General features: G+C 56.1%; 2 protein-coding genes across 2 annotated transcripts; both read right to left on the bottom strand.

Moving 5' to 3' along the window:
- Positions 1–2649: 2649 nt before the first annotated feature.
- On the bottom strand, positions 2650–8265 carry METTL13 (methyltransferase 13, eEF1A N-terminus and K55). The gene is made up of 8 exons (XM_075097085.1): positions 8055–8265; positions 6917–7664; positions 5980–6179; positions 5208–5403; positions 4825–4968; positions 4420–4632; positions 3916–4047; positions 2650–3409 (listed from the first exon to the last, which is right to left on the bottom strand). Exons 1-8 carry the CDS (start codon positions 8205–8207, stop codon positions 3135–3137), a joined length of 2061 nt encoding a protein of 686 aa, XP_074953186.1. The 5' UTR covers positions 8208–8265; the 3' UTR covers positions 2650–3134.
- A 338-nt stretch (positions 8266–8603) lies between these two features.
- On the bottom strand, positions 8604–13359 carry ITPA (inosine triphosphatase). The gene is made up of 8 exons (XM_075097086.1): positions 13163–13359; positions 13037–13094; positions 12889–12953; positions 11435–11508; positions 10553–10584; positions 9719–9834; positions 9118–9194; positions 8604–8824 (listed from the first exon to the last, which is right to left on the bottom strand). The coding sequence occupies exons 1-8, from the start codon at positions 13223–13225 to the stop codon at positions 8704–8706; spliced, it is 606 nt and encodes a 201-aa protein (XP_074953187.1). The 5' UTR covers positions 13226–13359; the 3' UTR covers positions 8604–8703.
- Positions 13360–13369: the final 10 nt, after the last annotated feature.

Here is a 13369-nt window from a genome sequence, read left to right as displayed (position 1 = left end):
CCCCAGCTGGCTGCAGCCTCATGCCCGAGCCATGTGGTGAGTTACACTGCCTTCTCTTTTTGCGCTGGGAAATCCAGAAAGGAAAAAAGTCAAAATCTCAAAGCCAGCAGAGGTTGCTAAGCGACAGCAGTGCTTGTTTCTATCCTGCCACTTACAGCATGCCTACGCTGCAAAGGAAGGAAGCAAGTAAGGGATGCAAACATGAGTATATTGCCAAAACACTCAACAGAAACACAGTTGCCAAACATGTACATTAGCTTCATGTTTTGGCTGCCAGGAGAGAAATATTTACTACACATCAATTATTCCATCCTCAGAGCATTTTACCTGCAGAGGAGGACTTCAGGTATTTGCAGCACTCATGAATTTGCCAATTTTCCAGCTGAAATGTATTTCCACACTAAACTCATAGGGCTGTCAGTAGCTGCAAGGACAGCTGCAATGAACTGAGATTTCATCCTTATGTTGTTTCTAATAGATGGCTTTTGTTTTTACACCAGGATGTGGCATTACCCAGCAGTTAGGAAGCACAACAGAAAGGCAGAACTGGACAAGGGAGGAATGAACTCAGCCTTTGTATAAGCTCCTGGGGAAGAAAAGAGATGGTTTTGGTAAAATACAGGGCACACACACAAACCTATGTCATTGGAATTATGTTAAGAATTGAAAACCAAGTTAAAACTAGACTAAATGCAGCACTGCTGATCCAGTTGAGAAATTTGTCGTCGCTAAGCTGGATGGATAACAGATAGCTCTTCTCTCAAGTTACTAGCGATAGGATGAGAGGAAATGGCCTCAAGTTGCATCAGGGGAGGCTTAGATTGGATATTAGGAAACATTTCTTTACTGAAAGAATGGTCAGGCATTGGAACAGGCTGCCAAGAGAGGTGGTAGAGTCACCATTCCTGGAGGTGTTCAAAAAACGTGTAGACGTGGCACTTCAGGGCATGGGGGTGTTGGGGTAATGGTTGGACTTGACGATCCTAGAGGTCTTTTCCAACCTTAATGATTCTATGATCTTTCAAAAAAGTGCTCATCACAGAGAAGCTTTAGAAACTAACTGCATGGGCACAGGCTGACTTCCACCCAGCTCAAGCTTCAGCTTTGTCTCTCCCATTGACCAGTGACCACATGCTGTCCTGAACGCACTACAGCCCAGAGGAGTGACTGGGTGGTGAGCAACATACACAGGGCACGCACCCACACTGCCATCCTTTATCTGAGGCAGGGAGCAGGCCAGCCCTGCTCTCGAGCACTTGGGAGCCATCAAAAGCACTTATTTTAAAAAAAGTATCTGCTCCCTCTGCGTAGAAGCGGGCCAGCCCAGGGATAAAGTAGGGCACCAAATTGTCCCTCTGAGTGAAGGGGAATAAGGCAGGGAGCATCAGAGAAGTGATTTGAACAGAGTGGTTTCCAAAGCAGAACCTGCTAGCAAATTAAAATATAGCCACAGACACTGATCAGAGGGACGTGCTTGCTGCTGGCACAGCTGTAATAGTGCCTCCTGGGCACAAATAGCCCCACCTCCTGCATCAGTGCAGTGGCTTCGGTGCCCACCAGTTTAGGGGGTGAGAACCCTTACAGTGCTGTTTCCATGGCCCCTGCGGGGCTGGGGAACTGCAAACCCTTGGGCTCATACACCCTTTTGCTTGGCTTTGAAACAAAGGAGGATTTCCCACAGGTGGAGGAGAGCTGGGTCCTGCTGAGGAAGGAAAGGCTGATGAGAGGCAGCCCACCAACACTCTGGTGGGAGACGGTGCACGAGCTGCAAAGCTGGTGAGATGGCTCCAGCAGCAATGCTGAGATGTGGCTGCTGTTGCCTCCAAGCCAACAGCTAGGTCAGATCCCTCCTGGAGCTCCTTCTGGTGTGTTGTTACCACTCCAGGCTGTGAAAACGTGGTTGGGGAGGGTTTGCTTTGGGAAGCAGCTGCCAGAAAGATGTCCTCACTCAGGGTACCAGTGATGGAAGGGAGCATGGGGTGAGTATCAGCCACAAATCATCATGGTGCCTGAGTGTGTTGTCACCTTGATGTCTGCATGCCGGTTGCTTTGGTACCACGTCTCAGACTCATTTTGGTACCAGCTGCTGCAGGGAAGAAAGACAAGCCCCCCCAGATGACTTCTAATCAATGTGAGAGCACCAGCAGGTTAGCTGCTCTGTAACCAGATGGGACACATGGCTCTTCAGCTAAACCTTGCAGGGAGGGACCAGACTTTGAAACCCTTGGGAGAGGTGACGTGAGCTGCCTGGGCAGCAATGAGGCTCCATGGGCAAGCCCTGATGGATATTTTCCTGCTGCCTTTTCATCCTGCAGGAAGGCTGACCTGTACCAGCTGGGTGAGCAGGTTGGTGTCCCCAGGGGTGCAAGCACAGGGTTGGATCCCTGCTGGCCCAGCAGGCAGGGGGAGAAGAAGGTTTGGGGGTCCAGGGCATTAGAGGTCCCAGTTCATAGTGATGATGACTGGAGGGAAGCAGAAGAGGGGCAGTCACATGGTTGGGTCCAGTTTGGGAAAGGCGAGTGGGGAGGGAACAGTGGGGTACAAGGGGCAGCTGCCTGCCCCCAGGACATGGCCTTGGGGAGTGGTGACCATACCTTTTGCAGGGGTGCTGGGTGCTCCAGAAATAAGCCTAGCAAAGCACTGCGGGCCTCAGAGCAGCCCTGAACACTTTATTTTCACAGCTCTTGGCCCACCCATACACATCCACAACCAGGCTTGGGGCAGGGCTGGGGCTCTGCACAGGCACCAGTGACCAGGGATGCTGGAGATGTGGGGAGAGGCAACATCAGAGGGAAGGAGCCGTGCTGGAGGGAAAGGGGATGGTCAGAGGAATGTTTTTCCCACAACAGGAAAGCAATGGGGACAGACCCAAACCCCCAGTCCCCCACCACCTTCCTTGGCTCACCATCCCAATGCTGCCCCTTGGGCTGCACAGCCCTCCACGGTCCTGGACCTGCTCCCAAGCAGCCGTGCTGTGCAGAGCACCTCCCTATGCCAGTCCCATCCTTCAGGCAGACCCATGCCAGCATCAGTCCCCCAAGGGCAGCAGTCCCAGCCATGGGCACCCCACCACTGTGGGGTCACAGCACCCACGTGAGGACCTCTCTCTTGTTCAAATGGCATTGGAGACCCTCTCAGAGGATGTTGACAGCCTGCAGTATGTCCGCCAGCACGTACGAGCTGTCCCAGGGGCGCCCAAGCTGCCGCAGGGCCCCCTCCAGTGCCTGGGCACGTGCCGCCAGCTCTATGGGGTCCTGCTGGCCCTCGGGGCTGGGCTGGCAGAACAGGATCTCGTTGACCTCCCCTTCAATGCGGCGTGCGTAGAGCATTGGGAAGACCTCCCTGAGGGTGGCCAGGACAGACTCCTTCAGCTGGGCGTCACGGCACACCAAGTTGAGCACAAAAATTCCTGCAGGAGGATGAGAGGGATGGGAGTTCAGACCAGCCTGCGTACACCGCCTTGCTCCCTACCTCCCTGTGGGAACACAGCTGAATCAGTGCCACCCTGGTGCAAACGTCTCCCGCATGGCAGCACAAGTACTGGCATCTCCCAGTGCCCTTGGCCCAGCTCCACGTCCCTGCTGCTACATGGGTCGTGGGTGGGCACACAATCTGTTCCCAGGTACGGCCTACACCCTCTGTCTTCCCGCAACCTTTCTTGGCCTCCCGGGGATGTCTCAGCCTGCCTGACCCAGCAGTGCCGCAGGCCATCCGCTACACCCCGCTCCCTGCTGTCACAACGCCCACTGAAACACCCGGATCTGGAACCATTCAGGAGCGGCAGATGCCATGCAGCAATCCCGGCTGCAGCTGCTATTCTCCAGGATGAGAAACGGTGGCACAGCACGATTACACAAAGCCCACACAGGACCAGCCAGTCTAGCTGCAGGGGCACCAATGGATGTCCCCTCTTACCTTCTGACTTGAGGATGGTTTTAACTTTCTGCAAGAAGGGCTTTTCCACAAAGGCCGGGGGTGGGCAGCTCATTCCCACTGCGAGGTCTTTGCTGTCCACATCGAACATGACGGCGTCGTACTGGGCTGGGGCTGCAGGAGGGAGGGCAGAGATTCGTTATCCCATGGGACAGGGGTGAACCACACATGGTGGGGAGGCAATGAATGGACACCCCCTCTGTCATGTTACAGATGCTACTCTCTCTCTCAGTATTCCTCTTTCCAAATGAGAACGACAGCAGCAGCCCTTGGCACCGGGGGGCACAGCAGATCTAAGGTCCCCTGCACACGTTGGCAAGGACAGGCCTGGGAGCTGCAGAAACCTGGCAAGGCTGGACCTCATGATCTGTGGCAGGTGATGGGCAGGGACAGGAAACAGAGGGTGAAAGTGGCCCAGGACCCCGGTCCCCAGCATGTCACCCACTGGGCTTGATGGGGTGCGTGGGATGCTCCGCAAGAAGGTACCTTCAGCTGCCAGCTTGGCCACATAGTCCAAGCCATCGGAGATGTGCACCCGCATCCGGTCGCCCTGGGAGAAGCCAAACCAGCGTGTGGCCACCTCCAGCATGGAGGGGTCAATCTCCACCACAGTCATGCAGGCCTGCGAGAAGTAGTCGTGGACGAATAGGGGCAGGCTGCCCCCGCCCAGCCCCACCACCAGCACCGCCAGCAGGGCTCCTGCCAAGAGAGTACCCAGTGAGCCACCAGGATGGCCACAGTCCCACTGCTCATCCCACCCGCCAACCTCCAAACTGCTTCAGGAAATGTACGTGGGGCACCTTGGCCAGGAAAGCCCTTGCCAAGGACCTGGGGCATGGGGATACATGTGCACCTGTCCCCAACACAGCCTCCCACTTCTGGCCTCGTCACCTGGGAGGGGGTCAGGGCCCCGCAGCAGGCAAAGCCCCGCAACCATGGCCCTGTGGTGCTCACAGCACAGGTAGCTCTTGTCGATGGCTGCAGGTGGCTCAGTGGGGCTGGGTTTCTTCTTGTCCTTTCTCCGTTTCTTCTGGCCTGAATGACAGGAGGTGTCAACTGGTAAGGCTAGGTGGATGACAGGGGTGCTTTCTGAGGACTAACCACCTCCAGCCCCTGTCACACCCACAAGGCAAGCAGCAGAGTGTAAAAACACTCCCATAGGTCCTCTGGGACAAGGCAGACAGGTCCCAGCAGGACCTCCTGTACCGATCTCACTCTCTGCCACCCCAAAAAGTCACCCTTGGCCCCTGCCCCTTCCTGGCTGCCCCACATACCTGGGAGAGGCGTGGGAGCCAGGAGCCGAGCCTCTGACTGCACCACGTTCCTGTTGCGGAGGAAGATGAGGCGGCGGAAGTAGCAGGTGCCATCCCCTTTCACATCCTCCACAACGTACTCCCCGCTCAGGGGGCTGGTGTCATGGTGCTGCACTGTCCGCACCCCAATGTCCCCTCCCACAGACAGGAAGGGCACCTGCAGGGAGGACAGGGACTGGTGCAAGGAAGGAAAAGCTACAGGAACAGACCCTGGCATTCCTGCTGTCCTGACCACAGTGGACACAGTGCAGGAGCAGCAGGATATGCTGTAGGCAGGCCCCTGTACATGGCACACCAGGTCCCCCTCATACGTGTGTTGGGGTATGGGGAGAAGACACCCCAAGAGTTCTTGCAAGAGCTGAGGTTTGGGGAGTTAGGGCAGGAAGAAGACAGATGAGACAGGAGAAGTTAATGCCAGGATTAAGAAGGGGCCAGATGCTCTCAGGGTTTCAGGATGCCTGGTTTTCTTGGGATGTTGGGTTTTGGATGGCAAGGACTTCACAGTGAATCCTGCCATGCAGGCACCTCATATCCTGCCTCCAAGCAAAGGCAGCCAGCTGGAAGGAAAACTGAGAGGATCTACACCTGAGGCCAGTCTCCTCCCCATCAAGGCAGCCAGCTCATGCACTGCAGCTTGGTCTCCCTTGGAGAAGACAGACTTGCTGCTGGTGATGAGCCAGCCTGGCCCCAGTTTTGGGGAAGCAAAGGAAGAGGGCCGGGCAGTGGGGCTCACCTGCTGCCGGGCAGGGAGGCCCGGCGGGGCCAGTTCCATCACCTTCCCTGACAACTCTGCCTGGATGCCAGCCATGCCCTCGTAGTGCTGCTCCCTGTGCAGGGCCACAGTGACCAGGCGCCTGAAGCCCGCGCTGGCAGCCAGCTGCCTCCGCCCTTCCTCCGTCCCAAAGAGCCACTCGGTTTCTCTGCCCTGTGGGACTGCAGAAGGGTGTGCCATCAGCCTAGGCCAGTCACAGTCCCTGAGCGACCACCCCGGCCTCCAAAAGAGCCACAGGGAATGGCAAGACATCACGAGGAGGCACCACTGCATGCCTAGAGCCGTGCTCTGCAACCATCAAGAGAGCCAGGACCTTCCCCATTTTGGACAAGCTTATGCAGGAGACAAAAAGCCACATCTCCTAAGAAGGGGGGCACCCAACAGCCTCAAGACCCATCTCCAGGATGTGCCAAGCCCCAGCTTTGCAGGTGCACAGGGGGGGAACTCTGCTGATGGCAGAGCCCAGCATGTCTCCATGAGGTGCAAGCACAAAAGCAAAGTGCAGCCCCAAGCAACCTGGCCCTGGCAAATCAGGATGCCCACGCACACCAGTGACACCTTTCTGGCTGTGCCCACTGCACTCTGGCTTTATACGGTGATGTGCTATGGCAGCTGTCACCAGCATCAAGGCAGGAATCACCACCTTGGAGGCAGGGCAGGCAGCATCCCTCTGCGGCCAGATGAGCATCCACTCAGCCAGTGAGCTCTGTGCCAGATCTCTGCTTGCACCACCAGGCAAACACATGTCCCTCCGGCAAAGCCAGGACTCAAACATCAACCGAACCCCACAGGTTATTTCCCTCTCTAGCCCTGACTGCAGCAGGGCCAGGATCGCTGGCTGTTTTACAGCTCCTGGCCAGAGCACCATCTCTTTGCAGGCAGTAGAGGCTGTACTCACTGATGAAAATGGCGAAGTGATTGTCCCGGGAAGGTTTCACCGAGGGGCTGTCAACCACATGCAGTGTGTAGCGAGGCCTCTCGCTCTCTTTGTCACACAGATCCAGGGAAACCTGCTCCACGCAAGGGGTTTTGGTCAGCTGGCTGCAGAGCAGGGCATAATGCTGCCGATCCTTCACTGCTGCCACCAGCCGCTCCGCGCTCTCTACCCGCATCGGCTTGTCCTGTTCCTCAGGGCAGATCTCCAGGATCTGCGATGCCGAGCCAGGGATCTTCCTGAACTTTGTCATGACATAGACGAAGACAGGTAGGACAAACTGCTGTTCCTCCCCGCTGCTGGCCACCTGATGGACGCGCACAACCCAGCCTTCCTGGGAGAAGTATTCCACCGCTTTCTTCAGCACGTGGGCTTGAGCCAAGGAGACGCAGAGGTAGCGCCCTCCTAGCTGCAGGACCCGGTTGATCTCAGCAAACATCTTGTCCACCTTGGCTAGAGTGGCCTCCTCTTCATCAGTGAGGATGGCATCCAGTGTGCCTTTGTCCAGGACCACCTGGAAGTGGGCGTCAGGGAAGTCCATCTGAAGCATGTCCATCAGCAGGTAGCTCATCTTTGGCCTCTTGCTCCCACTCCGCTCTTGCATCTGACGGATCACTGCATCGCTGATGTCAATGTTCACAATGTCCTCACACATCCCCAAGTCATACATCTGCTCGCTCAGCTCCGAGTTCCCGCAGCCTACCACCAGAACCTGGGGAGCAGCACAAGAGCAGTGTGACCATGAGAATGCCCTGGAAACATGCCCCGGTGTTTTATGAGCAAGTATCAGCCACAGCCACCAGCCTTCTGTGAAAGCCACGCCCGCAAACCCACTCTCGGGGGCGCCGAGATAACATTTCCACATAGAAAAGCCACACGGGCAGAGAAGCAATGCATCTCTTTTGGGGACGATGTGGATGCTTTAACGCCCGGAGCTCCCCGTCCGGGGCAACTCGCGGGTCTCTCCCGTTCTCTTACTCACGGGGGGCTTCGCACCGCCCGCGTCAGCGCGCGTTGGCGGTGTGAGGCGGGACAGGGCGGCACAGAGCTCGCCGCCCAGGAGGAGGACGGCCCGGGGAAGGCTCGGCCCGGGCAGGCTCACCTTATCGCGGGGCCGGACGTACTTGTGCAGGACAGGGCAGAGGTCCGGGAAGGCCCCGTACCACTCGAAGGGCCGCTGCCCGCGCTGCCGGAAGAACCGGTCCCAGTAGCGGGAGGACCCGAACTCCCCGGGGCGGCGGGGCAGCAGCTCCATGGCCCCGGCGCCGCTCCCGCCGCACGTGTCCCGGCAGCGCGCCGACTGCTTCCGGGTGCGCGGGCGGCCTGGTAGCCCATTGGCTGCTTCTCCCCCGCCGGCTACTTCCCATTGGCTCGCCGCGCAGGACGACGGCCCGGGCGCGCTCCCGGCAGGGGGAGTCCGTCCTTTGGGGCGCAGCCGCCGCGGCCCCTGGGCTCGGTGCTCTGCGGTACACGGGTCTGTGCCCTCTCCACAGCCAGAGAGGGCGGCAAAGAATGCCCGGGCACGGTCGGAGACCCCCCCGGGCACGGCGGGCCCTGCAAACTGCCCTTGCCCTGCGGGGCGCAGACGTACAGCTGCCACCGTCCAGCCCTGCTGGGCTACGGGGAATCGGGAGAAAAAGACACCAGTGGCTTCAAAACGAGCAGATTTAATGGCAGGCCGCAGCGGAGCAGAGCTCCCCCGGTGCAGTCTGCGACACAAACAACACAGGGTGTCCCCAGCCCCAGCGAGGCTAGCTAGGACTGGAGCGGGGCTCTGTCGAGTTGCTTTGAAGAAAGAAGGCAGAGAGCTCGCTCAGTGCTCTGTACCGGTGGGAGATGGAATTCTTCACTGCCTTGGGTAGTTCAGCATAGCTGGAGGGGAGAGAAACGACAAGTCTTAGCAGCAGAGATGCTATGGCATGTCCCCTGCCAAGTCACCAAGTATTCCCCTGCTGCTTGCCATCTCCCTGCAGGGCATCTGTGGTGACACACTGGCAAAGCCAACAACCCCCGTCCTGAGCCGGGGGTTCCCCATAACCCACCACATTCAAATCCAGGAGGGCATTTTCTCCCTGCTGCCCTTCCCTGTAAGGAGGTTCCTCTCTGCACACAACCTCAACGCTGGCTTTCCTTACATAAAGAGCTGTAGGTAAAACTCCACTTACGTCTGGTGGTAGCCATCTGGCTGGAAGCAGGGATCCCAGCCAAAATCTCGAGGGCCTCTGGGCTCCACTATCAACCCCTGCCATGAAAAAGCAGAAAAGCTCCACAAGCTGTGGTTTTGCGACACCTCCCTCGCAGTTGCATTTCAAACACAGACTGAAGAGCTATGCATGGCCATGGCTCATGCGGAGGTCACCGAAGGCTTGGCACGCAGTTCTGTCCTCATTCCCAGGACGTAAACAAAGTTAGCAGCCCCAAACTCAGTGCTCCATCACACTGCCCTGTGTTGACAGCCCCTTGACTCCCCTCAATTAACAGAGCTAACAACTGCACTCAAAGACAGCCCTGCCAGAGGGAGGTGAGGGGGCTGAAGAGCCCAAGGTAACGTGCAAAGTGTTCGGCATATACAGCTGGGCAAAACGGCTGCAGCATTCAGCACCCACCCACCAGATGCCCTCCCCATCAGCCTCTTTCCAACAAGCTCCGAGGGTGTTCAGATACCCAGGAGCCACTAAAATTGTCCTCACAGAGCCAATGCTGTTACAAAATTCACATTACAGCCCTCCTTCTTCAGCACATTCCCTTCCCAAGCACAATACCTACATGAGTCTGGCCTTTGAACAGCTTCACTGGCTCCTCTGGGTTCCCAGTACTGAATGCAAAGGTACAGAGAGCGTAGGCAGATTTGTCTTCAAACCCAGCCAGCAGCTTGTACAGGCCTGAGCGACACAGAAAGGATCCTGGTGTTACTGCCTTTCCTTCAGAGTGCGACACACCCACCTAGAGACGGATTGAGGGAGCATTCTGCATTCACATCCACAAGGGAGAACTCTAGGAGGTGACAAAGCTCAGGCATAAGGATGCTTTTGGCAGAGTCCCTCGCATGACTGAAGCCAGCAGACCTAACACAGCATGAGCTGCAGGCACCTGCAATTAATCTGGGAGCAGAAGCAAATGAGCATGCGGCACCAGAGAGGACTAAAGCCCACTCTCAATTAGCGTGATTAATACTCACGCTTGTGACACCAGTGCAGAATTTGCAGTCACACTCTTAACTATGGGATCAAAGGAAGTCACTGCACATCGGGGAGGTGAGCATTAGTGGAGGGGCTTGCCCAGAAGCCAAAGGGAGCAGCAGGTCTTCCAGGTTATACTGATGACAAACAAGAAGTTCCCACAAGCGCTGCCAGGCAGGACTCTGGGAATCCAGGGATGATGCTGAAACGACTGGGGGAAACAACTTCCCGTGAAGCAGGGCACAGAACAGGCTCAGGGAGAGAATGCAAAGGGGCAGAGCTGGACGGAGAAGAAAGGAACCAGCTATGAAATGGGGAGCGCAGTGGGCCAGCATGCTCAGCAGAACCCAGCGTGTGCAGCGATCAATTTAACTACGAAAGGACCAAGTTATGTGCAGAGCAGTAACACAGGAGGCAGTACCTTCTGGTTTCAGTTTTTCCAGGAACCATTTTCTGACAGGGAAGAAGACAGGGAAGATTAATTTTTGCTATTATTTCTCACAAACACAGGCGTCCTTGAGACATTGTTGCCTACATTTTCACAGCCCTTTGAATCCCTCTTAAACATGCTGTCAAATCACCTCATTCTGGACTATTTACCAATAATGACCGACTTAGGTTTTAAACTGAATGGGACACAGTGAAAATAGCAGTGGAGTATTTAATTTACTGCAGTACTGAGGTCTACGTAAATAACCCAGTTCTCACTTGTGAACAATGACATGCCGAAATATGTTTCTCAGCTCGAATTTTTCACATCTTACACCCGATTCTAGTGCCAACTTCATCATATAAAGCTTTTATGTCTCTGCTTAGCTCAGCAGAGATAGTTTGGAAGAATTAATCACACTAAAAGTTAATTCCAGGAGATAAGGCAGTATTTTTAAAGAGGATTTACACTGTAATGTAATAATCTTGTTATCTGCTGGATTAAAGCAGTCCCTATGAGAACCTATAGCACACTCATCCCAGAGTCCTGCTGAAACACATGGTGCCTTAACTATGCAGAGCCCCCTGTGGGGCCAGGTTCACAAGCTGGCTGCAACAGCAAGCACCACAGATCGGGAGCCAGAGCCAACAATTTGGGTCTGACAATCTCATCCTGCACCATGACTTAGAGCAGGGCTTAAGGAGTTCAAGTCAAGCCCCTGGGGTGCAGGATGAGGCAGAGTACAGAGACCAGTAATCACCTCCCTGACCCTGTTGCCACTGGCCTGTGGAGAATCCCCCATGAAGCACACCCCGCCAGCCTGTGCTTCTAACTCTAAGACATGGAAGGTGAAGCAAGTGCCCTTGTACTTACATGTACGGCCCTGGAAGCCCGCCCAGGGCGTTGAAGCACAAGCAGGTATCCTCTACTATAACAGGTCCCTGAACCTACAGCAAAAACCCAAGAAATGGAAACATTAGACCTAGGGGAAGGCACTGCCTCCAACCCCATTTTCTTGCTCTGTCTTATTCTCACGTTTCTACGATAACAGGAACATCACAAAAATCCACCAACCACTAAAGTTCTTCGGCAGTCCATACCAGACAGACACAGCTAAACCCGTGCTCTCCCTAGGCAGGCCGGAGTGGCTGAAGTGTGATAGGGAAGATCTCACATGGAGAAAAATGAGCAGAACTGAACACCCCCTACCGTCTTGGAGGCGGGAATGGTGGGACAAGGAGGATGAAAGCCTGCGTCCTGGACGAACATCTACATTCTCCTCAAGTCTCAATCCTCACTTGGTTCTTTTAAGACACCCCTCCCAGACACAGCTCTGGAAAGGGATCCATCAGAAGTTCCAGCTGACAGAAAACTCAGTGTCTCACAACCACTGGGGCTGGACTGATGGAGCTGTCATGCCCTCCTGTTGCTTGAGGGACATGGCTGAACATGAGTCAGCAGTGTGCCCAGGTGGCCAACAGCATCCTGGCTTGTATCAGGAATAGGGTGGCCACCAGGAGTAGGGAAGTGACTGTGCCCCTGTCCTCAGCACTGGTGAGGCCACACCTCAAATGCTGTGTTCAGTTTTGGGCCCCTTACTACAAGAAGGACTTGGAGGTGCTAGAGCATTTCCAGAGAAGGGCAACAAAGCTGGTGAAGGGTTTGGAGAACAAGTCTTATGAGGAGCGACTGAGGGAGCTGGGGTTGTTTAGCCTGGAGAAGAAGCAGCTGAGGGGAGACCTTATGGCTCTCTACCACTACCTGAAAGGAGGCTGTAGTGAGGTGGGGGTCGGTCTCTTCTCCCAAGTTACTAGTGATAGGATGAGAGGAAATGGCTGCAAGTTGTGTCAGGGGAGGTTTAGGTTGGATATTAGGAAAGATTTCTTTACTGAAATAGTCAAGCATTGGAACAGCCCAAGCAGGTGGTGGAGTTACCATCCCTGGAGGTGTTCAAAAAACATGTAGATGCGGCACTTCAGGGCATGGTTTGGGAGGCATGGTGGTGTTGGGTTGACGGTAGGACTTGATGATCTCAGAGGTTTTTTTTCAACCTTAATGGTTCTGTGATTCTATGACACAAGAGGCCAGCGGAGCAGCATCAGGACTGCCTAAACACTGTGTCACCGGCGAGAATTCACCACTGCCCAGTGCAGGTCAGAAACAGCCGGGCGATAGGAACGTAGCCAGGCCCGGCCCGGCCCAGATGTGCCCTGACTTTCCTCAGGGCCGAGTCCGAGGCCCGACGCCCCCAGTCGTCTCCAGCCCCGCCAGGGACTGGGGTCCCCCAGGGCTCCCGCACCGAAAAAGGAAGGGGAAAAGGGAGCGACCTGCCGGGCGGCTTCTCGGCACTTCTGCACGGAGATCTCGTCCGGCTCCCCCTGGTACTCCGGCACTGGGGACACAAAGGCCGGCGCTAAGGAGACACCCGAACTGGGCCAGGCCGCCGCGTCCCCCCGGGCCCCGCCGCCAACTTACGGTCAATTTTCCTCGCCACCAGCGTGTAGGGAGAGGAGTCCCCGAGGATCTGGGTGACCTGCGGAGGGAGGAGGGAGGTGAGGTGAGGTGAGGGGAGGGGAGGCTAGCCCACCCGCCCCCGCCCACCTCCTCCAGCTTCTTGGCGTTGCCTGTCACGAACACCACGCTCCGCCGGGCCGGCGCTGCCATCTTGCCCCCGCGCCCTGATCCTCCAATCACCGGTGGCGACGCTCAACCAATGGGCGATGCCTAAGGGAAGGGGTGGGGGGTGGGGGAACTCCCGGTCTTCCGAAGGAGATGGTACTTGCCTCGCGCTCGTGCGCATGCGCAGGC

This window comes from Phalacrocorax aristotelis, chromosome 6, assembly GCF_949628215.1.
Source record: "Phalacrocorax aristotelis chromosome 6, bGulAri2.1, whole genome shotgun sequence".
In the NCBI taxonomy this organism is placed as follows: domain Eukaryota; kingdom Metazoa; phylum Chordata; class Aves; order Suliformes; family Phalacrocoracidae; genus Phalacrocorax; species Phalacrocorax aristotelis.
Note: the sequence above shows the minus strand (reverse complement) of the source record. Positions and strands in the feature narration are given on the sequence as shown.

Excerpts from the sequence above, each read along its gene's own strand:
- METTL13 (XM_075097085.1), bottom strand. The coding sequence starts at position 8,207 with ATGGAGCTGCTGCCCCGCCGCCCCGGGGAGTTCGGGTCCTCCCGCTAC. Across the intron at positions 7,665-8,054 it reads ACGTCCGGCCCCGCGATAAG|GTTCTGGTGGTAGGCTGCGG; the intron begins GTGAGCCTGCCC and ends GCTGCTCCCCAG. Across the intron at positions 5,404-5,979 it reads GCCTCCCTGCCCGGCAGCAG|GTGCCCTTCCTGTCTGTGGG; the intron begins GTGAGCCCCACT and ends TCCTCCCTGCAG.
- ITPA (XM_075097086.1), bottom strand. The coding sequence starts at position 13,225 with ATGGCAGCGCCGGCCCGGCGGAGCGTGGTGTTCGTGACAGGCAACGCC. Across the intron at positions 13,095-13,162 it reads ACGCCAAGAAGCTGGAGGAG|GTCACCCAGATCCTCGGGGA; the intron begins GTGGGCGGGGGC and ends CTCCCTCCGCAG. Across the intron at positions 9,835-10,552 it reads GGAAAAACTGAAACCAGAAG|GCCTGTACAAGCTGCTGGCT; the intron begins GTACTGCCTCCT and ends TGTGTCGCTCAG.